This window comes from Mesoplodon mirus, assembly GCF_964341445.2.
Source record: "Mesoplodon mirus genome assembly, chromosome: X".
In the NCBI taxonomy this organism is placed as follows: domain Eukaryota; kingdom Metazoa; phylum Chordata; class Mammalia; order Artiodactyla; family Ziphiidae; genus Mesoplodon; species Mesoplodon mirus.
The window spans coordinates 97118493-97144141 of record NC_138981.1 but is presented as its reverse complement, the minus strand read 5'-3'; the positions used below and the strand labels follow the sequence as shown (position 1 = coordinate 97144141).

General features: G+C 41.8%; 1 protein-coding gene across 2 annotated transcripts in view; it reads left to right on the top strand.

Moving 5' to 3' along the window:
* The window catches only part of LHFPL1 (LHFPL tetraspan subfamily member 1), a gene marked incomplete at its 3' end in the record, with an annotated part of 51796 nt that extends 44091 nt beyond the window's left edge, over positions 1-7705 (top strand). For both annotated transcript variants that reach the window (XM_082610400.1, XM_082610399.1), the window contains one exon: positions 7524-7705. In XM_082610400.1, the coding sequence (XP_082466526.1) occupies positions 7524-7705 (182 nt within the window). The remainder of the gene's footprint in view (positions 1-7523) is intronic.
* Positions 7706-25649: the final 17944 nt, after the last annotated feature.

Genomic DNA, 25649 nt, shown 5'->3' with positions numbered 1-25649 from the left:
GCAAGGCTTCACTAAGGAATTAATGATTGAGTTGAGCTCTGAAGAATGGTTGAACTTTCACTAGGCAAAGAGAGTGGTGGGAAGTGTATGTGTACATGTGTACATGCACTAAGCATTTTAGGCAAAGGGAACAGAATGCGCATAGGCCTTATAGCACATTCCAGAAACAAATAGAATAGCTGATTTTGTAATTTTAATTCAAAATTTAAGTCATAAGTTTGGGTGCTAAGGGTTAAAAATGCAAGTGTATCCATCTTTGAAGTATTGTTAGGCTAAATCATACTGAGCACCCAGTGTTGACAGAGCATGGGAGCATTATCAAGAAAGAAACAAATGCATTCACTCTGTTGAGTCAACAATCTGGAAGGGGGTAAAGAGTAGGTGAAAAATACATGATATAAAAATCTTCCTTCCAACATTTTGCCTAACAAGTACACCTACATAAGGGGTATATAGATGAATTCCTGGAGGGCTACTTGGTTGAGGTGACTGGAGCCCACTGGGGTTAGTCAGGGAAGACTTCCTGGAGGTGCTGAGTCCTGAAGAGTATTCTGAGGAAGATATGAATTGGTGAAAAAGGGGAAAGAAGCTGTTTATGGCAGGAGAGACAGCATGAGTGGTGACTTGGTGGTAGAAATATTATTTCTGAGGTAGGAAATTTGGGATAAATTAGCCTGGCCCTAATGAAAAATCAAAGCAGCCTGACTTGGGGGCATCTTAGACTCTTTATATAACATGGCAACCAGACAATTAAAAGAAGGAAAATTAAGGTTCCCTGGGAACCCTGTGAAGAGAAATAATTGGTTATTGAAAAGTAAATTGTCATGAGGGGAAATCAATCAAGATGGTGGAGTGAGAGGACATGAGGCTCACCTCCCCCCATACAAACATCAAAAATGCATCCATATGTGGAAAAATTCTCACTGAAAATCATCTGGAAACTGGCAGAAGGACTCCTGCACAACCAAGTCTGTACGAAAGATACACATGTAATTGGGTAGGAAGGGAAGAAAAGTGATCGGGTCAGGACCTACATCCCTGGGAAGGGACTCAGAGGAAAAGGGAGAATGCAAAGATGGAGACCCAACTTGAAGATTGACCAGTGAGAGCCACAGATTGTGTGCCCCAGTCCCAGGATCCTATGCATAGGAGACAAGCCACCTTGGCTGGTTGGAAAACCAAAGGGACTAACAGGAGGGCTAGTGGGAAGCGTGGACTCTGCTTTTGAGGAGCATGTGCTTGTGTATGCACACTTGCTTGCCCCCTAAGCAGGGCAGAGAGAGGTCTGCTCTGGTGGCTGCCGAGTTTCCCACAACTGCCCCTCTGCTTCCCAGCCCAAGCTAAGCAAACACTCCAGCCCCACCCACTCCACATCATAGTGCAGCACTGGATCTGGGGCAGCCACAACCGAGGAGAAGACTTGACCATGGGATACAGAGGTGATCAGGTCTCAGGGCAGAACCTCGGTGGAACAGCAGTGGCTGGAACAGAAGTGGCTACCATTGGCGCTTACTCAAGCAGTGCATCAGAAGCAGCCTAGACCTCTGATGGTGGCCATTCCACTATAGCTCACCCCCCAGTATATGCTGAGAGTTCACATGGGCCCTGCCTGTCTTGTGGTGTGGCTCCACAACAGGGTATGGGTGGCAGCTATGAGAGACAAAGGGGACTTGCACCTGAGGCTGTGTCTGAGGAGAGAGAGGAAACAATTGCAGGTGCCTGTACAGGCAGCACATCGGAGACAGCTTGGATCTCTGTCTGTGGCTGACTTGAGCAGGGAGCCTGCACAGGGCCCCTTTGCTTCAGCACTCCCCATCTCTGGGGCGAGGGTCCTAGTTTGGGGAGAGGGGAAAACACACACATAAAGGCAACAGAGCCAGCTTGGGCTCAAACTTCAGGGCTTCTGCTCCAGCAACATGGGATCAGATCTCACCCTTGATAGGGTGGTGACAGCCACTGAGCAGAGGGGAAGTCCCACCTCACACTGGCTCCAGCTCTAGCCCCTCCATCTCCAGCCCAAACACATGGAGATGAAGCAACATGCTACTAAAAAACAATGGGTTGGGACTTCCCTGGTGGTCCAGTAGTTAAGACTCTGAACTCCCAATGGAGGGGGCACAGGTTCGATCCATGGTCAGGGAACTAAGATCCCACATGCCACACAGCTCAGCAAAAAAAAAAAAAAAAAAAAAAAAAAAAAAAAAAAAGGTCAACGAAGAAATCAAAGAGTAAATCAGAAAATACCTTGAGACAAATGAAAATGGAAACACAACACTCCAAAATCTATGAGATGCAGCAAAAGCAGTTCTAAGAGGGAAGTTTATAGCAACAAAGGCCTTCCTCAAGAAAAAAGAGAAATCTCAATTAAACAACCCAACCTACCACCTAAAGGAATTAGAAAAAGAACAAACAAACAAACAAAGCCCAAAGTCAGCAGAGGAAGGAAATAATAAAGATCAGAGAGGAAATAATTAAATAAAGATTAAAAAATAGAAAAGATCAATGAAACCAAGATCTATTTTTTGAAAAGATAAACAAAACTGATAAAATTTGTTTACCAAGAATAAAAGAGAGAAGGCCCAGGTAAACAAAATAAGAAATGAAAGAGGAGAAATAAAAACTGATACCACAGAGATACAAAAAGTAATGAGAATATTATGAATAGTTATATGCCAACAAATTAGACAGCCTAGAAGAAAGAAAATTTCTAGAAACATACAACCTGCCAAGATTGAATCAAGAAAAAACAGATAATTTGAACAGACTGATCACTAGTAGTCAAATTGAATTTGTAATTTAAAAACTCCCTGCAAACAGAAGTCCAGGACTTGATGGCTTCACATGGGAACTCTATTGTATCAAACATATAAAGAAAAGATGATACCTATCCTTCTCAAACTATTCAAAAAATTGAAGAGGAGGGAACACTCCCTGATTCATTCTATGAGGCCACCATTACCCTGATACCAAAAGCAAACAAAGATACTAAAAAAAAAAGAAAATTACAGGCCAATATCTTTATGAACATAGATGCAAAAATCCTCAACAAAATATCAGCAAACCAAATTCAACAATATATAAAAAGTATCATACACCATGATCAAGTGGGATTTATTCTAGGGATGCAAGAACGCTTCAATATTCACAAATCAATCAATGTGATACATGAATTAATAAAAGAAAGGATATATCACATGATCTTCTCAAAAGATGCAGAAAAAACGTTTGACAAAATTCAATATCCATTCATGATAAAAATTCTCATCAAAGTGGGTATAGAGTGAACGTATCTCAGTATAATAAAGATCATTTATAGCAATCCCACAATTAACGTCATACTCAACAGTAAAAAGCTGAAATCCTTCCCTTTAAATTCAGGAACAAGCCAAGGATGCCCACTCTTGTCAGTTCTATTTAACATAGTATTGGAAGTCCTAGCCACAGCAATCAGACAAGAAAAAGAAATTAAAAGCATCCAAATTGGAATGAAGAAGTAAAACTGTCACTACTTACAGATGACATGATACAACGTAGAGATAACCCTAAAGTCTCCACCAGAAAACGATTAGAACTAATAAGTGAATTCTATAAAGTTGCAGGATATGAGATTAATATACAGAAATATGTTGCTTTTCTATACATTGTTAATGAACTATCATAAAAAGAATGTAAAGAAAATCAGTTTTAAAATTGCATCAAAAAGAGTAAAATACTTAGGAATAGACTTAACCAAAGAGGTTAAAGACCTATACTCTGAAAGCTATAAAACATTGATGAAGGAAATTGAAGATGAAACAAAGAAATGGAAACCTATTTCATGCTCTTGAATTAGAAGAATTAATATTGCTAAAATGGCCATACCACAGAAAGAAAGAAATCTACAGATTTAATGCAATCCCTATTAAAATACCCATGATATTTTTCACCGAGCTAGAAAACATAATCCTAAAATTCATATGGAACTACAAAAGACTCCAAATTGCCAAAGCAATCTTGAGAAAAAAGAACAAACCTGGAGGTATAACCCTCCCAGATTTCAGACTATACTATAAAGCTACAATAATCAAAACAGCATGGTACTGGCACAAAAACAGACACATAGATCAATGGAAGAGAATAGAGTGCCCAGAAATAAACCCACACACTTATGGTCAATTAATTCATGACAAAGGAGGCAAGAATATACAACAGTTTCTTTAATAAGTGGTGCTGGGCTCTATTTACAATAGCCAGGACATGGAAGCAACCTAAGTGTCCATCAACAGATGAGTGGATAAAGAAGATGTGGCACATGTATACAATGGAATATTACTCAGCCATAAAAAGAAACGAAATTGAGTCATTTGTAGTGAGGTGGATGGACCTAGAGTCTGTCATACAGAGTGAAGTAAGTCAGAAAGAGAAAAACAAATACCATATGCTAACACATATATATGGAATCTAAGGGGAAAAAAAGGGTCATGAAGAACCTAGGGGCAAGATGGGAATAAAGACGCAGACCTACCAGAGAATGGACTTGAGGATACAGGGAGGGGGAAGGGTAAGCTGGGACAAAGTGAGAGAGTGGCATGGACATATATACACTACCAAATGTAAAATAGATAGCTAGTGGGAAGCAGCCACATAGCACAGGGAGATCAGCTCGGTGCTTTGTGACCACCTAGAAGGGTGGGATAGGGAGGGTGGGAGGGAGGGAGATGCAAGAGGGAAGAGATATGGGGATATATGTATATGTATAACTGATTCACTTTGTTATAAAGCAGAAACTAACACACCATTGTAAAGCAATTATACTCCAATAAAGATGTTTTAAAAAACTAATCTACTCAGTAACTTATAACAAATGTCTTCTGATCTTGTTTTGAGAATAAAGAGATGTAAACTGTTAAAAAAAAAAACTGGTGCTGGGAAAACTGGACCACTACATGTAAAACAATAAGATTTCCTCATACCATATACAAAAGTAAACTCAAAATGGGTTAAAGAGCTAAATGTAAGACCTGAAACCATAAAATTCATAGGAGAGAACATAGGCAGAACACTCTTTGACATAAATTGTAGCGATGTCTTTTTTGTATCTGTCTTCCAAGGCGAAAGAAATAAAAGCAAAATTAAGCAAATGGGACCTAATTAAATTTAAAAGCTTTTGCCCAACAAAGGAAACTATCAACAAAATAAAAAGACAACCTATGAAATGGAGGAAAATATTTGTAAATGATATGGCCTACATGTGGTTAATATCCAAGATATACAAATAGCTCATATAACATAATATCATAAAAAGAAACAACCCAGTCAAAATTGTACAGAAGATCTGAATAGACGTTTTCCCAAAGAAGACATACAGATGGCCAACAGGCACATGAAAAGATACTCAATATTGCTAATTATCAGAGAAATTAAAGTCAAACAAACAATGAGACATCACCTCACACCTGTCAGAATAGCTATCATCAAAAAGTCTACAATTAACAAATGTTTGTGAGGATATAGAGGAAAAGGAACACTTGTACTCTGTTGGTGGGAATATAAATTGCTGTAGACACTATGGAAAACAGTTTGGAGAGTCCTCAAAAAACTACTATATGACCCAGCAATTCCACTCCTGGGTATATATCAGGGAAAAACAAAAACACTAGTTCAAAAAGATACGTGCACCCCAATGTTCATAGCAGCACTATTTAAAATAGACAACATATGGAAGAAACCCAAATGTCCATCGACAGATAAATGGATAAAGAAGATGTGGTATATATATATATATATATATATATTATATATATATATATATATATAATATATATATATATATAATATATATATATATATACACACACGCACACACACACACACATACAGTGGAATATTACTCCATCATAAAAAAGAATGAAATTCTGCCATTTGCAGATACATGGATGGACCTAGAGAATATTATGCTTAGTGGTTTGTCAGACAGAGAAAGACAAATACTGTATGGGTATCACTTATATGTGGAATCTAAAAAAAATAATACAAATGAATATACATGCAAAACAGACTCACAGATGTGGAATACCAACTCCGTTACCAGTGGGGAGAGGAAAGGGGGGAGAGACAAGACAGGGGTATGGGATTAAGAGATACACGCTACTGTGTATAAAATAGAGAAGCAACAAGGATATATTCTATAGCACAGGGGATTATAGCCATTATCTTATAATAACTTTTAATGGAGTATAATCTGTAAAAATACTGAGTCACTACGCTGTACACCTGAAACTAATATAATCTTGTAAATCCACTATACTTCAATTAAAAAAAGTAAATTGTCATGAAGATCAGTCTTGACATCCCCACCTGACTGATTATAGTCAGGACTCACTTTCTGCAAGACTGTGAGGTAGGTGAAAGTCACTGCCCACCTTATATTTTCTCAGAATTCCTCTGCAATTTTGTATCACTGGACATCTACTCCAATTTCTGGAGTCCTATTTGCTTAAGCACTTGATTTTAACAGTTATTTATTACTCTGATCCCTTGTAATATAATAGCTCTCTTTCTTTGGGCATTGACCTTTTCTGACCGATCTCTGAAAAAACTCAAACACTTCAAAGGAAAGAATCTACCTCTGGTAGAATGAATGATAAGTTGTACGGTGGATATTTTTGAGCAGGTGACCTTTACCATTATCCTTCAAACTGAAACTACCCCTTAGAAGCTTGGCCTTGATCCCAATGCATATTTCCTCCGCGGATGTTGAAACATTAGGTTAGGATAGAGACACATGGTATGGAGCAACAGATTTGATTTTGCCTGCAAATTTCCTGATGATACAGGATATAGTTCTTTGAAAACAGTCCATGAACTGTAATATATCAGTGTGGTTAAAACTGTGTAGCTTCAGAGTCAAGATGAGCCAGGGTTTATATCCCGACCCTACCACTTTCTGTGTGATTTTTCACAATTAATTTAACCTGTGCCTTGGTTGCCTCATCTTGTATAAAACAGGAATAATAAGAGTAGCTAACTCATATAGTTACTATAATGATCAATGAAATATCTGTCTGAAGAGCTTAGCCTAGTACTTGACACTTGATCAAGTTGTTCTCGTCATCACTGTCATTAGCACCACCACCACCGCCAGGTTCCTACTGTAACAGAATAAAATTTTATAACCTCTATTTTTTTTTTTTGCGGTACCCGGGCCTCTCACTGTTGTGGCCTCTCCCACCGCAGAGCACAGGCTCCAGACGCGCAGGCCCAGTGGCCATGGCTCACGGGCCCAGCCGCTCCGCGGCATGTGGGATCCTCCCGGACCAGGGCACGAACCCGTGTCCCCTGCATCGGCAGGCGGACTCTCAACCACTGCGCCACCAGGGAGGCCCTATAACCTCTTGCTAAAGCTAATACCAGCCATCAGCAAGGGAGGAAAGAGTAAGCCCACTCGCATTCACTGTTTCCTACTCTCACTTTAACCCTAACGTCTCAAAGAGAATGTATGAGAAGACACTCTAACCCTCATGTCTCTGTCCCTGTTTCCACAGGTACCTGTCGGCTTGGCTGGGCATATTACTGTGCTGGAGGTGGAGCAGCTGCAGCTATGTTGGTCTGCACCTGGCTCTCTTGCTTTGCTGGAAGACACCCCAAGCCTGTCATGTTGGTGGAGAGCATCATAAGGAACACCAATTCTTATGCCATGGAGCTTGACCACTGCCTCAAACCTTGAGCTTTAGCAGAAGATTGGAGAGGGTGGGAAAGAGGAGGAAAGGGAGCCTTGAAAAGAGGTACTAAGACTAGGCCAGTTCCTACCCACTTGCCAGTAGTGTAACCCAGTGTTTGCATGCTTTTTAACTCCCCAGTCATTCATTTTCAGTTTCCCTTAAACCAGTGGGTCAGTGGCTATTTACAAAATTCATCAAGAACAATAATTCTCAGACTTCCCTGGCGGTCCAGTGGTTACGACTTCGTGCTTCCAAGGCAGGGGGCGCAGATTCGATGCCTGGTTGGGGAACTAAGATCCTACGGTGTGGCCAAAAAAAAGAACAATAATTCTCTCTAATGTTTACCTAGCTGGTGAGTGCCCACTAGCCCCCAACTCCCAAAGTGCTCCTTCATACAAAATAATAAGAAAGATCCTCAGTTGAAAGGTAACTGCACAGTCAAACAGCTCTTCAGAGTTCTACAGCTCCTATCATTTACCCCAAAGCTTAAAGTTTGGGTAAAAACACTTGTGCATGAAGGGGCCATGAGATAGACAGGGATGGTTCCTACCACTCCATTCCTTTGGTCATCCCCTGATACTTATTGCCATCTCCAAACATCTATGGAGTGCCACTGCCCAAATTTTTGTGACTTTCTCAGGACTATACCTTGACTCATCCTCTTTTTTCCTGTTTTTCTTCCTTGCCGGCTGTGAGCAAGCTTATGGGGAGGGTGACTCCCAATGGGGAAAACACTAATCAAGGATGCTTGCATATAGTCTAAGACCCCTTCCTCATTATGCTTTAGAATATTCATAAAAGTTCATTTTGTGTTCTGGCTGGGCGACTGGCATCAAAATAGTGGCAAGTATTCCCTAGTCCCTTACAGATACAGCAATGGTGTTCATCAAATGTTCTGAGCAGAGACTAGCATTTGTTGTGTGCTCAATAAACACAAATTCATAATGATGATGACAAGGATGTTTCTGCTGGTTCCTTATTGAAATTCCTATTAGAGTTCATTTTTATTGACAAGGAAATCCACAGTGGCCTTTTGCCCCTATAGTCATTCCTAGCATGATACACATTTCTCCACTTGTTTCAAAGACTATTCATCAAGTGCTTTCCCTTCCATCTGGGGTGAATTAGACATAAAAGAACAGAGTCCTGATGTCACCTAAGGCTGATGTATTTTTAGGTTTGGCCTCCATCCCATCTGTGCTCAAGGCTGATGGATGGTGTAGAAGAACTTGGTGTCTCTCAGGGACAGAATTTGTCTCCCCCACTACTCCCTAATTAATTCAGGCTAGCTCTATTGCTCCATAACTATAGCTTTAGGGACTAGGGAGGGCCTGTGACACAAAAGGCCAGCTCATCTCTTTCTATTCTTAGTCACTCCAGAGTGGTTTCGGTACAGCCCGGTACAGCCCTACCTGGAAGGAGAGAAATGGCAAAAAATGTTCTCATTAGTTATATGCCATCCCAAGAAGGGTCAGGGTCCATATATCGGCCTTATGCAGGTAAGTGAATTCAAGCATACTCTCCATTCATGAGCTCATTCATTCATTTAATCACTCATTCAGGACACACTTTTTGAATATCCTACTGTATGCCACATTCTATGCTAAGTACTGGGCAAAAAAAGGATACTGTTTCTCACCCTAAAAGTGACAGGGTATTGACAGACATGTAGATAAATAATTGCCAAACAGTGTGTTACATGCTACCAAGTGAAGGGCTGGGGGCTAAAGGATCACATAGAGGGGCTATTAAAACCAACTTGGGGTGAAGGGGTTCATGGGAAAGATTTCTGGAAAAGATGATGCCTAAGATGAGTCTGAGAGATGAATAGGGGGAGTTAGTCAGCAAAGGCTAAGTGTGTACCATACAAGGGAACGTGGAAAGCAGGGCATGGAGACATGAGAAAACATGGCCCCATCACAAGAATGATAAACAGAGGTGTGAAAAGGGAGGAGGCAGAAGCTGAAGCTGAAAAGGGAAATACCAATGGGATCTTCTACACTAGGGTAAGGAGTTTGGATTTTACCCTAAAGGAGGGCCATTGAAAGGGAAGTGATGTGAACATATTTGTATTTTTCAAAGATCAGTTTGACTAATGTGAGGAGAATGGATGAAAAAAGGGAGAGACTATAGATATTTCAAAAATCTAGGTATAAGAAAATCAAGTCTTGAACTAAGATGGTGACTGTGGAGCTGGAGCAAATGGATGAATTTGAAAGAAGATATTTAGAATATTTTGTTACATACCAGAATTAAAATATCTTATTAATAATTTTATACTGAGTAAATGTTGAAATGGTAATATTTTGGGTATATTGGGTTAAATAGAGCATATTAAAATTTCAAAAAGATATCTAGGAAGTAGATCCCATGGCACTTGATGTCTAATGGGTATGGTAGGTGAGGACAAGTAAAAATTTTGGTATGATCGCTCTGAGACGTGGGCTATCACCGAGATGGGGAATACCATAGGAATAACAGATAGTAAGGAACTGATGATCAGATTCATGTCAAGTATTATCTTCCCCATGGAACTGGATTAAGTGTTTAAGGTAAAGCAAGTTGAACATATCTCACTGGGAGGAAAGCAATGTAATTAGGTTTGCAGCATCCCCCCTCCCCAAGACAGATGACTAAGAACAGGTAAAACAAAAATGGAACTGGCTCAAACTTCATTTTTATTGTGTAGGCACAATAATGCAACCGTAATTTAGGAGAGCTCGATGTATGGAGAATATGTCAAGTGTTTGAGGAAATGCAGATCAGTCTCTTTCGAAAAGGCAGTTGGATCAGGTGATCTTTCTTCTCAGGCTAGGGAATCTTCTGGAATTCTGCGGGATAGGATTTTTGAAAGTGATATAAGCGTTTAAGTCAGGGTATTGGCAGGAAAGAGATGGTATACTCAAGGAGTTTACCTAACTGAGCTTAATGAAGGGGCTATTTATGGTGGTGTGGGTAAAATTCAGGGAATCTACAGTGATGGTGAGGCATACAGAGGCGATGCATGGCAGGGAGCTGTTATCACCCCAAAGACTGAAGGGACAAAGGGAAGTAACTGTGTTATTGGAATCCAGCAAGAACTGTAGCCATGCAAGAAGGGCTGCCTGATAGGAGCTGTGTCTTTAGGTAGCACAGTGTGAACTCTGCCCAAATGTAACACAGCTAGGAGGCAGACAGGGGCACAAAATCTTTATCTCCCTCTCTTCCCGCTCTCTGGTCTCCTCCCAATGCCCACCATTAGCCAGACCCAGCCAGATGCCAGCTGGCAAAAAAGGCTGTTGCTACAGTCCCTTGAGGTCAGCCTCCTTTGTCACAGAGCATGAAGTAGAAGGGCAGAGAATGGACCTTGCGGGTGTGAGCGGCAAATGGAAAATAACAGCTCAGTGAGTTCTCTCAGCTCCCGTTGCTACCATTCCCTTACACATCGCTTCCCGGGAAGTCAATGCTTTGCTGCCCTCCGTGGCCCAGATACCTGAACACACTGTAAAGTAGTTATACCCTAGAGAGGAGACTGAGCAGGAAGGGGTTAATTCAAAAGAACCATTTTAAATGACTGTCACCTTGTATAAGGTATTAGTTGGCAGGTTTCCTCTCCTCTTCCAGGGAAAGGGGAGAGGATTTAAAAGGGATTTTTTTTTCCTGTGAAGAAACCAGGCCTGCAGGGGCTTATATTCAAAGATGGGATCCAGCCCCTTGTTCAACTTGAATTTAAATTCCTCCCTGCCTGTGTCTGGTTTCTTTCCTGCCAAGCATTGTTTTTGCATAGATGTCTGACTAGCCTATTTTTTTTCCCCTGTGGCCTAGAGCAGACTCTTGGAAGCTAAGCCAGCCTCCTCTGGCTGCTGTTAAGCAGAGAGGAAGGAGAGCCCATGGGTCGGGGAGGGCTGAAGGAGCAAAGTGAGGATCTCAGAGATGGTGGTCTGTCCCATGCCTGGCTGGCTGGCCTGCTCCCCGCCTGTGCACACAGATCGGGTGCTTAACCATGGGTCCTTTCTGACTCTTGGAACCACTTAGATCTTGTGTGTAGAGGGGTGAGAGGTGGGAGGCTACTCACCCAGGCTAGCTCAAAACCAACTGATTATTTCTTAAGAGTCTATTTAGCAGGATATTCCTTCAGGAAAGAATGTCAGATGGACAGTACTCGCCCATTTGGCATGTCTCTGTGTCTGTAGGGTTACAATTTCTCCACCTTCAGTGGCCCTTGGTATACTGCAAGTGTCAAGTCACTCAGGTCTGTCTTGAGTGATGCCTTTTCCCTAATGTCACCTCTCATTATCCCTGTTCCCAAGGCAGTAGCTGCCTCCATTGATTTTCACATGCTGATGACTTCCAGGCAGTGGGTTCCCGCTTTGCAGGGACATGTGCCCTGAACCAATATGGACAGGCTCTGGCCTCTGAGCTTCTGCAAGAGTAGGTGGTAATATGATGTTTGGGTTGGATGAGGGGAAACCCTAGGAGGATGAGGGGATGAAGAAGCTGCTGGCAAGGAGAAACTTTATAAATTGTCCAAAAAGTTGGACTAAGAGGGAGGTCTGGCCCCTTCATAATGTGCTAAGGACACTGTCTTCAATCTGGCATTCACTCTTGGTAGAAATACTAATGTGGAGAAGCTTCAGGATTGTATTTAGTCCCAAGGCAGTCTGTCGGTGAGAAAAAAAATGGAAGTCTCAAGAAAACTAATAGTGAATGCATTTTGCAAAAGATGGCAGGCAACAAACTTTGTGGCTTGAGGGGAAAGCTGTGCTATTTCTAGAACTCACCATCAATCTCTAACGAGACCTAGTAAAGCTTTCTTAGCAGACAGAAGGCAGCACCCTTACAAGGAGTCATCTCTGCTCTGTGTCCCTGGTTTAAAAGCATTTTCTGATCTGGAGGGGGGCTGCAGTTGAAGGATATTTATTACTGGCCTCTCTTTCAGATATAGAGAGATGTATTTTCAGCTTCAATTTTCATTTCGTCTACTTACGAGATTAGACTCTCCCAGTGCTGATCTCTTCTCTAAAGGCATCGAACCCCCACTGAGTCTTCAAAGCTAACAGCAAATAAACAGTTGCTATGTGTGCACACAAGTGATTTAGATTTTCATTATACAGGGCTGCTGATTTGTCAGGAGGCAGAAGTATGGGGAGACAAAATGCTTGGTTTTGACTGCAGCACTGTATCCTGGTTCTTCCTCCCTCTCCAGAAAGGAGGCTCCAGAGAACAGTACTTGGGAGAGGAGGGCATCAAGGCCACCTGGCATCCATGAGGGCAGCCCATGATGTTGGCTCCTTTTCATGTAGTGCCTCTACTTCCTGAAGAGGTGGTGGCAACTACAGAAAGGAAACAAAGCTGGTAGAAAGATCAAGGGGAATAAAGAGGGGTAGATGAAGAGGTAAACATGGGAATCATTCCAGAGACACATTGCCTCCCTCCACTGTGGCCTATTAGAATCCCATTTGGGGAAACTTTGCAATTTTTTTTCCGAGATATCTCTTTGTATATTGAGCTGCCCCCCTTCCCCACCCCAGACAACATGGTAAAGTGAAAACAGTTCAGGTTTGGTTTTGGAGTCAGACAGATCAAGGTCTGAATCCCAGCCCAGACATTTCCAAGCTATGTGTCCTTGGGCAAGTTACTTCTCTGAGTTTACAAGACTTTCTAAGACAGCATCTCCTATCTGCTGTTGGCCTTTGCACACGCCAGGATCTACAGAAGGCATGTACCATCCAGTGGCCCAATACATTTCAGTTCTCACTGATTATTCTAACACAGTAATTTTGAATCTTGGTTCACATTAGATTGCTCCGAGAAGACTTTTTTTTTTTAAGTTTGATGCTTATGTCCCACCCCAGTCCAACTGAGTCAGACTCTGGGGGCTGCTAGACCATAGTATCCCATCTTCATTGTTGACATCATCTGCTGACCCCCTTATCATCTCTCATTCATTGAAGACTTCAGCACCTGGCTTATTTTCTTTCTTTTTTTTCATTCCTATTTCTGTCATCCTTTTGGAAACTTTAACATCCACATGAACCACTCTGCCAACTTCTTGTCTTTCATTTCTTTGATTTCCTTACCTCCGATGATATTTTTCTTCCATTCAAGCTCTGCTGCTCCCAATTTTGACATTGGCAATAAGTGCACCATCACCAAAATCCAGATTTCCAGCCTCCCATTCCTGATCACACTTCTTATTCTTTCAGCTCATGTTTTTTAATATCCCCACTCTATCAACTCTTTGATCCCATCCTACTTACCCAATCCAAAGGCCATAGTTCATCAATGTAATCACCTCTTGAATAAATGTGCCACTCTTTTGCCCCCTGCTCACCCTGTAATATATTTGTCTGACAAAATCTTAATTAATCCTTGTTAAATTTAATAATCTGCCTGGTCCCAACTGTTGACAAAGAAAAACAATAACTGTTCTTGCATTTTCTCTGTCTATACCCACTCCCTTGACGAGTTCATCCAATTTCATGGCTTTAAATATTATCTATACCCTTGCTACTCAAAGTGTGAGCTATAGTCTAAAAACATGGGAGTGCATTAGAGATTTAGAATCTTGGGCCCTACCCCAGGTGTACTGAATCATAATCTGCCTTTTAGCAAAATCCCCAGGTGATTCATATTCATTAAAGTTTGGGAAGCACTGATCTATGCCAGTGGCTCTCAACGGTGATTGCAAATTGGAATTAGCTGGAGAGTTAAAACTGCTAATGCCTAGGCCCACTTTCAGAGGTTCTAATTTAATTGGTTTAGGGTAAGGCCTGGACATATATAAATTTTATAGGTCACTATGTGATTTTGATGTGCAGCTGTGATTGAGAACCACTGACTTAAATATTGATGACTCCCAAAGTAATAACTCTAGGCTAGTGCTGGCTTACTAGTGGGCAGAGTCAGTGTCCAGAAGACTCTGGGGCTGTTGCCCACCCACTGGTGGGTGAAGCCAGGTCCTTGGGTTAGTGCTGGACTACTGGCAGGCAGAATTGTGTCCTAAAGTCTGGTTGCAGGGCCTGGGGTAACCAGAGTAGGTGTCAAATCACTGGTGGTGGGGAGGGGGAACTTCTTGACACAGTTGGGTATGGGGTCTGGAGTGTCCTGAAGCTTGTACTGGCCTGCTAGTTGGCCTGCTAGTTGGCCAAAATGAATGGTAACCGGGCCCAGCTGGTCTGGCCTACTGATAAGCAGGATGGGTCCATAGGCTGTAGGACTGTGGTTTTCTTGTGTCTGGTGTCTGCCCCCTAGTGGGTGAGGCTGGTCCAGAGGCTAGAACAAGCTTCCTGGAGGGCGGGGCCAGGGCCCAGGGGATTCTGGCCTGGTGGGTGGATCTGGGTCCTGGGCCCTCTGGTGGGCAGGGCCATGGCCAGAGTTGGCAGCTGTGGGCTCAGGGGGTCTAGGTAGCTTGTCTGCTGCTGGCTGGGGATGTGTCCCTGCCCAGCTAGTTAGTTGGCCTGAGGCATCACAGCACTGGTGCCTGCAGGCTGTTGGGCCAGGGTAGGGATTGGTCCTGGGGCTAACAAGCTAGAGGGAGGAGCACCAGTATTCCCGTGGTAGAAGGAGCTCCCGAAAATGGTTGCTGCCAGTGTCTATGTTCCCAGGGTGAGCTGCAGTTGCCTTCTACCTCTCCGGGAGACCCTCAAAGACCAGCAGGTAGGTCTGACCCAGGTTCCTATCCAATTACTGCTTTTGCCCTGGGTCCTGGAGCATGTGAAATTTTGTGTGCGCCCTTTAAGAGTAAAGTCTCTATTTCCCCCAGTCTAATGCCACATTTCTGTCTCAGCTTCCTTGCTCCCTGTGCCCAAATGCAAAGCTCTTTTTGGCTGAACTTTATACACTTCATCTCTCTTTTCTAGGTCAGACAGGCTCTCATTATTTATACAAAATTCTGACTCAGTAGCATTCCAGGATTCTGAACCAAACTCTAAACTCTTTGGAATACAACCTAGGAAAAAGGACCTATCTCATTGTTATGCAAGCTTTCCTTTCTCTGACAGTATACTTCCCCACAGATCTCTAAGCTCTTTCACAGTTTTGCTCTCTCAGCCAGGACGAGCACATCTCCACAGCATACTTTTAGGTCTGAGTCAGCGGTAGTGTAGAACATTAACTCATTAACAACAAAATTGTCTTTCCTAACTCTAAACTCTTGCCAGACTAAGGTTGTTTTCAATTAGCACATTTAGAAAGAGGTTTTTTTTTCCTTTTTTTGCATAGCCATTCCTTTTACAGGGTAGTTGGGAAGCTCAAAAGAATCCATGTAAATATCCATGGTATATATGCATAAGTATAAAGAATAACTCAGATATAGGCTGAAGGTATATATGAGGGCCATCCTCAGTAATTGATCTTTCCCTGGTTGCTTTTAGGCTAGAATCCTCTCACACCTTAAGTTTCGAGGACTATTATCATTTGCAAGGCTGGCATACTACCATTCAAACATAATCATATTTCTATTGGGTTGGGTTCTGAAGAATGATGCACGTCCTTTTCTTCTGGAAATCACAGCAATGCATGGGCAGTAGCCCTCTGTTCAACCTGATTCCCAGCTGCACAATAACTGTAACATATCCTGCTTTCACGTCTTCACTTGTGCACAATTTTCTCTTTGAATTTGTATTTTAGGCTATCAAATGTGACAATATCCAGAAACCTATTTTATTTCTAAATAATAGAAAAATCATGAACATTTGGATAAATGGAAGTACTTTCAAAATCATCAGCTCAAAGAAATTTGGGGTTTCAGGGAACTTGTGAAATGTAAACGGTTACCACCCACAGCTACACACCATTGAGCACTTCTGTAAAACCACCACCAACAAAAGTTTCCATTCTTCTGACCAACCATGAGGGAGAATTTGCTCTCAAGGCAGTGTTCTACCATAACTGTAAATTCACCCATTTGTGGTCTAAAGTCAAGGACTGCACTAGTATCTGAAGTGATGGGAACAGTAGGATCTATTTCCAAAATCATACCAAAAAAAAAGGAGAGGTTGGGGAAAACTCTGACTATTGCTAGATCCTGGAAGTGTATTGATTTATGGACTTACAGGTCTGCAAAACTGTGAATGGTGAAGAGGGAGGGGAAAAGAGTGTATGTGGGTGCACACACATATACAAGTGTCCTTTTATTACTTGTGGTAGGAAGAATTCTAAAAACACATCCAGTTTGAGCTTCTAGTATAATGAGATATCACTCCTGTGATTATATTATTATATGGCACAGCTGACCTTCAGTTAGGGCGATCAGCCAAGTGAGCCTCATCTACTCACATGAGCCCATAAAAGCAGAAAACTCTTTTCAGCTGGTGGCAGAAAGGAAAGGCAGAAGGGGAAGTTAAGAGATATTCGAAGTATGAGAAGGATGTGAAATGCTGTTGCCGGTTTGAATATGGAAGGGGTCTCTGGGAGCAGAGAGTGGCCCCCTGGCTGACAGTCAGCACAGAGCCAGGGACCTCAGTCCTGTAACTGCAAGGAACTCAACTCTGGAAGAGAGCCCGGGGCTTCCAGATGAGAATGCAGCTCAGCTGTCAGCATGTGAGACCCTGAGCAGAGGTTCCTGTCACACCATGCTGCACTAATGACCTGCCGAATTGTGAACTAATAAATGGGTATTATTTTAAGCCACAAAGTTGATGGTAATTTGTTAGGCAGCAATAAAAACTAATATATTAATGAATTAATTTTGTCCCAGGATCATGGAGCTCCTGAAGGCATAGATCATGTCATCTCCATGGAAAAGACCCACTGTCTCTAATGCAAAGTCTCGTGTCCAGTAAGTACTCCAGACCTGTTAACTGGTGACAGATCAGCTCACTGGGTGAGGCGCATTTACTCAATGTGCTCACCGGACTTGGAGTGTCACTGAGCCTCTTCTCTGGTTCAGTGCTACTATTAAACTACTGGCTGGAAGACAAGGGCCAGACAGCCAAGGTTCAGCTTTGGTTCTCTCTTCCCCTACAGCAGATAGGAAGGGTCCCTCAGGCACACAGGAGTTTAATAGCAACATTGTGTGATCTTAAATAAGCCAGGCTGGGCTCCCTCTGGGATCTGGGCTGTGATATCAGAGATAAAAATAAACCACTAGGCACTTGCTGCCCTCATTCTTGGGTTGATGAGGAGCCAGATGATGAAGTTACACTTTTAACATGATCATGAGAATGGAAAAGGGCTCACTCCTCTTTCAGGTCTCATTAGGGTCTTTGTCCAGACAAAGGCTCTATTTACAGGTGCTTTGTAAAAGGTAGCTCCCTTCCTGTTCTCAGCAGGCAGGGCAGCATGGCGTTGTAATGTTGGCTTGGCTTTCCCTTCTACCTCCATTCCTTCCCTTTCTTCCTCCTTCCTTACCTTCCCCCTATTCCTAATTTCATTTGTTTTGTTATTTAGCTGTTTGGTTTGGGAGGGTAAGAGCCCCAGAGCTGCAGTAGCAGCAGCAAAAAAAAAAAAAAAAACCCTCAGCCTCTCAGAGTGAGATAAATGCCCTTTATTCTTATTTGAGTTTCTCACTGCCTAGAGTGTAAGGGCAGAAAATAGAACTGTCTAACAGAAGCAGAGAGCAAGACCTTTTCCATGGTGTTTGGAAAAGACTAAAAAAGGGAGCAGAAAGGAGGATGAGGTGACCCTGTTCCTGTCCCTTGGCAGTCACTTAGTCAACATTTCTGGAGTGCTGTGACATTTACTGTCATTTCATGTAATGTCATTAAACAGGGCATAACGTGGTTTTAGTATATGTGCCCTCTGTGTGCCCAGATATTTGCTACCTGTTCTTGGGCTCCAAAAGAAACAGGACATTTGGGCTATGCCCTTAAGGAGCTAATAGGGTTTCTGGGGAGCACAGGACCCATATATGAAAAATACATGCAGAAGACATAGCCCCAGGACCAGACAGAAGAACTGGGGACAGGGTGATTTGGGGCTGGAGAAGAGTGGAAGGAATGTGACATGTGGAAGCAGCAGTGATGGTTATAGAGGTGTGGAGGAAGGTTCTTTGTGGCATGGGGTTGGGAAGGAGGATTGAAATGCAGTTGCATAGATGCAGGGTGAGTGGTAATATTCTTTGTACCCGGTTGTCACAGAGTTTTCATGCTGTTTTGGACTGACCTTGTGTCTCCCCAAAATTCATATGTTTAAGCCCTAACTCCCAATTTGACTCTATCTGGAGATAGGGCCTTTAGAGAGGTAATTAAGGATAAATAAGATCATGGGGTAGGGCCCTAGTCCAATAGGACTAGTGTCCTTACAAAAAAAGGAAGAGACACCAGGAGGCACGTGCATAAAAGAATAGGCCACGTAAGCAGAGCAAGAAGGTGGTCATCTGCAAGCTAAGGAAAGGGGCCTCAGGAGAAATCAATCCTGCTGACACCTTAATCTTGGACTTCTAGCCTCCATAACTGTGAGAAAATAAATTTCTATTGTTTAAGCCACCCAGTCTGTGGTATTTTGTTATGGTAGCCTGAGCTGATTAATACTCATGTCAAGGAAGATTGCTTGCAAGCCCTGGTTCTCAGGGCTGGATGATGGTTGCTCTAAGTCACTTATTCTCATGGTCAAAGGTTTAAGTGGGTCAGTAGTGATGGGTACGTAAGAACTTGAGAATACAGGCAGGTTCTGGCACGGCTCTCAGCTAGGTGACCTTTTGTGGGTCATGTTACTTATCTGGGCCATTTTTGTCTCTTCAGTGAATTAGGAAATTAATAAGAGTAACTTGCTAATGCATGGATATAAAGTTAAAGGTGAGGATCATAATAACCTTGGCATATTTTTCATAATATTCATGCTCTACTGCTTTGCTCCCTGTTCTTATTGAGAATCCCTGGTTTTGATATCACAGGTCATTTAAGGTCAGTAAGGTCTGCTGTCTTACCCATACATCCCTAGCCATACATCCCTACTTCTTGTTATTGATAAGTCTTCTAATCCAAGAAGAACCAGTAACAACTTCCTTTTAGTTGGATAGAGTCAAGTACTTAATCCATCCTATGGTACCACCATTAGGTGCTACGAGAGAGGAAAATACCTCTTCTGAAGTGAAAGTTGAGAGGAACCATGAGAGTGGTGAGTCAGGGCCCTGGGAGCTCTCAGCTGTCAGATTGTTCAATAGGTGGGACTCAGATTAGGAAACACCAAAGCCTTCACCGCCTGCTTTATGTTCACTCTTAGAAAAGGTACCCTCAGATCTGAAGGAGGTGGTATAGAGTAGTGTGACTTCTCATGGGCAGAGAGGTGCCCCCATCCTTAGCAACCTTTGCTTCCCACTAACCAGGCACGTCTTATCTGTAGTTGTCATTCAGACAGCCTGAATATAGGTATATTCACAGAGACCAGGGGCCTGAGTACAAGAATGCAGCTCTGAGCTCGTGGGCACAGACCTCCTGGTTCTCCCCTGCCACTAAGCCTATTACCTCTCCCACCCTGTTCGAACCTCCACTACACACATCCACACACCACCCATCTGAACTGGGGAGGTCCAAAATCTGAAGCCCATACTAGAAATCCTGACTGCAGCTGAGAAAGTGCCAGAGTGATTGAACATCTTTTCCTTCAGCTTTGATGAGCCTCTAACCCAGGCAGGAGATTTATCTCTGTTGTCAATGTTATTTCAGGGCTCAGGAACTAGTTGTCTACCTGGCTCTTCAGCCAATCGTAGGCAGTGATAAAGAGGAGGCTGGCAGGCAACAAGGTCCGCTGGGGATAGTGCAGGTTATTTTGAGCTTATCTTATTCTTAGCCAGCAGCCTGGGGCGTTGGTGTCTGCACATGATTCAGTTTTGCCTGGTGGTGGTGGCAGCAGGACACTTTGCTTCAGGTGCCTGGCGTGCAGTATTACAGAAATGAATTATGGGTAAAGCAGTTTGCTGATGCCAACTCAGTCTCCCAGTAGACCTGGAGGGTCAAGAGGCAGCCTGCTATGTGAGCAGACACAAAAATGCCAGTGCCCACAGGGGAGCCTGGTGCTTAAAACAGAAAACAACCAACTTGGCACCACAATATGTCTGGCTTGATTCGGAGATGCAAGAAAGTAAAGCCCCCATCATTCTGATGTGGCAAAACTGGCAAGGGACTGGGCAATGGGAGAGGGGCTGGTAAAATGCACTAGGGAAGGGATGCCCTACTTTTTATGCTCCTCCCTCTGAGAGAACAGGGATGGACAGCCAACACCTGCACCTTCTCAGTACATCAAACACTAGGTAATGAGTTACTCTGGTTCCCAGAAAGCCCTTCCCCATTGCCTCTACATTTCCAAATCCTTGGTGTGTAGAATTCATTAATAACTCCAACCCTTTCCTAGCTGCACATAAGAATGCTTAGCACAGTGTTGGCCACATTTGCATTCATTCAACACATTCAATGAATGGTCTATATTGGTGGTTTTCATACTTAAAGAATTGACAAAACCCTTTTTTTCAAATAAAATCTTACTCTGAAACTCAATATACAGAATGGATAAAAGGAGAACCACGCTAATTATACTGGCACTGGGGGAGGGGGGCAGAGCTATGCCCCTGTCTTCCCTTCACTATTTCCTATGGGAAAGAGTCAAGAATGCTAAGATTCCCACAGTGAGGATTCATTAAGTATCTGTGGCTTGCCCAGCCTCATATGCATTCTGGAAGAGTTAAAAGGAGTAGAAAGCTTTATTATGGGTAGATCAGAGTTTAAGATGGGCAATAAAATGTATACATGAAAGATATATGAGAGAACCAGGGAACTATGAGGAAGGAAAATGGGCTGGATTCCACAGAAGAGGTTGGCTTTAATGTAGGTCTTAAAAGAAATGCAAGATTTCAGTTGACACAAAGAGGAGAAAGTGCTCCAGATTGAGGCTACAGGGTAAGCAAAGTCACAGAAGTGGGAATGAGCATAGCATTGGCACCAGGATGGAGGAAAGCGACTGATAGTGGAGCAGCCTGACTATGTAAACAGAAGAGGTATATGAGTGTGTGTGTGTGTGTGTGTGTGTGTGTGTGTGTGTGTGTGTGTGTGATGGTGGTGTTGGGAGGGATAGGATTTTACTAGGCAGCAAGGTGGAGTCAGATGATGCTTGTCTTGAAAGGCTGTCAGAGGAATTCAGGAGCTGATAGGCTGTGGGGAAGCCACTAGAGGTTTTTATGCATGTGAATAGCCCAGTAAGAAATTTATCTGACAGTGACCTAGAGAATACACACATGGAAGACATGAGAGTCCACAAGTCCATATAAGAAGTTATTGCATTAACCCAGGTCAGAGGCATGTCTCTCTTTCTTTTTCTATTTAATGTGACTTAATCCCTGTTGAGTTGGATCGGACCAACCAATCTAGAAAATGACTATTTGCACTCCACTGCAGGCTGTATGGCCTCTTAAACTGCTATCCATTTTTAAAGCAAATAACGTTCTTAGTCCACAGTAAAACCAGCCATCTGACTGTTTTAGGTTGTTCAGTGAGTTTCTTATAAAGAGAAATAGCCCAGGGAAGGCAACTTCTAACAGCACTGTCACTGAGTACTGTCTTGAACCAACATAAGTCTGCTTTGAAGCATTCTTAATGTCACATCATGCTTGGTGGCACTCAGATTGGACATGCAATGAGGATTCGTTTTTAAAGTATCTGAAGAAAATTATACAGTGCAATTGGATTTCAAGGATCCTGGGAATATTTACTGGAGTTACAAGTTCTAGATAATAAATTTAAGCAGCCCAGTCTATGCACAAGCAGCAAGCTAGATTTGCCTAGAGGAGTGTGATAAAATCAAGCATTAGTGCATTTATCCTATTTTGCTTCTCCAGGCAGACTTTGCCAATTCTCAACCTGACCTCGATTCAGATAGCCCCGTGAGGAGTTCAATTTTACAAGTTCCCTCTACGTTTGGGTAATAGGGCAAAGAATTGGGAGTGGTGGCAAATAAAAAAGTCACAAGGCCTAGGCAAAGGAAACTCACAGAGAAGAACACATCACGAGAGGCAGATGTGAGCAGGCAATAACTTTCCCTGAAACTTGGAGATGTGATGGCTGTTATTATCATGACTGAATATGACTCCTTATGAGAGAAACAAGAAAGAATAAAGAAACATACTGTATGGGAGAAGATATTTGCAAATCATATACTTGATAAGGAGTTAATATCCAAAATATATAAAGAACTCATACAACTCAACAACAAAGAAATCAAACTACCTGATTAAAAAATGGGCAGAGGACCTGAATAGACATTTTCCCAAAGAAGACATGCAGATGGCCAACAGGTACATGAAAAGATGCTCAACATTGTTAATTATCAGGGAAATGCAAATCAAAACCACAAAGAGATATCACCTCACCCCTGTCAGAATGGCTATTATCAAAAAGACAAGAAATAACAAATGTTGGAAACGATGTGGAGAAAAGGGAACCCTGTGCACTTTTTGTAGGAATGTAAATTGCTGTGGCCACTATGGAAAACAGTATGGAGATTCCTTAAAAAAGTAAGACTAGAACTATCATATGACCCCGCTATTCTACTTCTGGGTATTTACCCAAAGAACACAAAAACACTAATTCGAAAATATATGTACCCCTATGTTCATTGCAGCATTATTCACAATAGCCAAGATATGGAAACAATCTAAGTGTCCATCAATGGATGAATGGATAAAGAAGATGCAGTATAAATACACAGTGAAGTACTACTTGGTCATAAAAAAGAATCAATTCCTGCCATTTCTGACAACATGGATGGGCCTTGAAGGTATTATGCTAAGTGAAATAAGTCAAATGAAGAAACACAAATACTGTATGATTTCACGCATATGTGGAATCTAAAACAAAACAAAACAAATAAAATAAAACAAAAACAAACTCAAAACAGATTAGTGTATGCAGATGTCAAATTATAGTGTTGTTATCTGAAATTTATATAGTTAAAAAAAATAAGAAACAAAAGATAGGAGGCTAGGGTGGGCCCAAGTGCCATCTATTGAGAGGTATTTAATGAGAAACTTAAAATCATTCAATGAACTTTTAATAAGTGAACAAATATGGGCACTAAAGAATTGCCAGTAAATAGAAATACCTGCCCTCATGGAGTTTACATTCCAGTGTGGGGCTGGAGCAGGCAAAAGACAAAATTAACAGACTCTTTTCCTAAATGATCTCATCCAGCTCCATGGTTTTATTTACCATCTATATTCTGACTCCTAAATGTACATATCCAATCCTGATGTCTCCCTGGGACTCCAGATTCATTTACCTGATTGCCAATTCAATGTCTCCACTTAGGTCTTATGGGACCCTCAAGTAGAACATGACCAAAACAGAACTCTTGATATTTTTCCCCCAAATCTGTTCCTCCCACAACATACCCCATCTTGATAAATGGTGCCACCATTCCTCCAGTTGTTCAGATCAAGACCCAAGAGTCATTCTTGATTTGCTCTCTTTTCTTCAGCTTCCATTCTGTCAGCAAATCTTGTAAATTCCACCATCAAGATACATGTTGGATCTGTCCATTTCTCACCACCTCCATGATTATCACCCCAATCAAAGCTGTCATCAACTCTCACCTGAAAAACTGCAAGCAACTACTAATTGGTCACCCTGCCTCCACTTTTTCCTTCATACAATTCATTTTCCACACAATAGTCAAAATGATCTTACATACTAAGAATTACATCATATCACTCTGGCACTTAGAAACTAATGACTTCTCATGAATATAAGAAGTAAACAAAAATACTTTTTCAAGGCCTCCAACAGAGTCTGGTCAAGATCTGGCCCCAGTGTCTTTCTATAGCCTGATGTAACAGTCTCTCTTGCTCTCTTGATTAATAAGCTCAAAGTAGACTGGTAGCCTTTCTTTTTTTTAATTGAGGTATAGTTGATTTACAATATTGTGTTAGTTTCAGGTATACAGAAAAATGATTCCATTCATGCATACACAAACACATATATACATATATATATATGTATATTTCAGATTATTTTCCATTATAGGTTATTACAAGATATTGGGTATAATTCGCTGTGCTGTACAGTAATTCCTTGATGCTTATCTATTTTATGTGTAGTAGTTTGTATCTGTTACTCTCATACCCCTAATTTATCCCTTCCCCCTGGTTCCTTTACCCTTCTATGTCCAGAGTCTGTTTCTGCTTTGTATGTAGATTCATTTGTATTATTTTTTATATTCCACACATAACTGATATCATATAATATTTGTCTTTTTCTGTCTGACTTCACTGAGTATGATCATCTCTAGGTTCATCCATGTTGCTGAAAATGGCAATATTTCATTTTTTATGGCTGAGTAATATTCCATTGTATATATATACCATATTTTCATAAGCCAATCATCTGTTGTTGGGCACTGGGGTTGTTTCCATGTCTTGGCTATTGTAAATAGTGCTGCTATGAGAATTGGGGTGTGTGTATCTTACCAAATCAGATTTTTCATCTTTTCTGGATATATGCTCAGGAGTGAGATTGCTGGATCTTATGATAACTCAATTTTTAGTTTTTTTTAAGGAACGTCTAGATTTTTTTTCCCTAGTGGCTCTACCAATTTACATTCCTACCAACAGTGTAGGAGGTTTCACTTTTTCCACAACCTCTCCAGCATTTATTATCTGTAGACATTTTGATGATGGCCATTCTGACCAGTGTGAAGTGATATCTCATTGTGATTTTGATTTGCATTTCTCTGATAATTAGCAATGTTGAGCATCTTTTCATGTGCCTTTTGGCCACCTGTATGTCTTCTTTGGAGAAATGTCTATTTCAGTCTTCTGCACATATTTTGATTGGGTTGTTTGTTTTTTTGATATTTAGTTGTATGAGCTGTTTGTATATTTTGGATATTAAACCCTTGTCAGTTACATTGTTTGCAAATATTTTCTTCCATTCTGTAGGTTGTCTTTTTGTTTTGCTGATGGTTTCCTTTGCTGTGCAAAAGCTTATAAGTTTGATTAGGTCCCATTTTTTAATTTTTGCTTTAATTTCTTTTGCCTTGGGA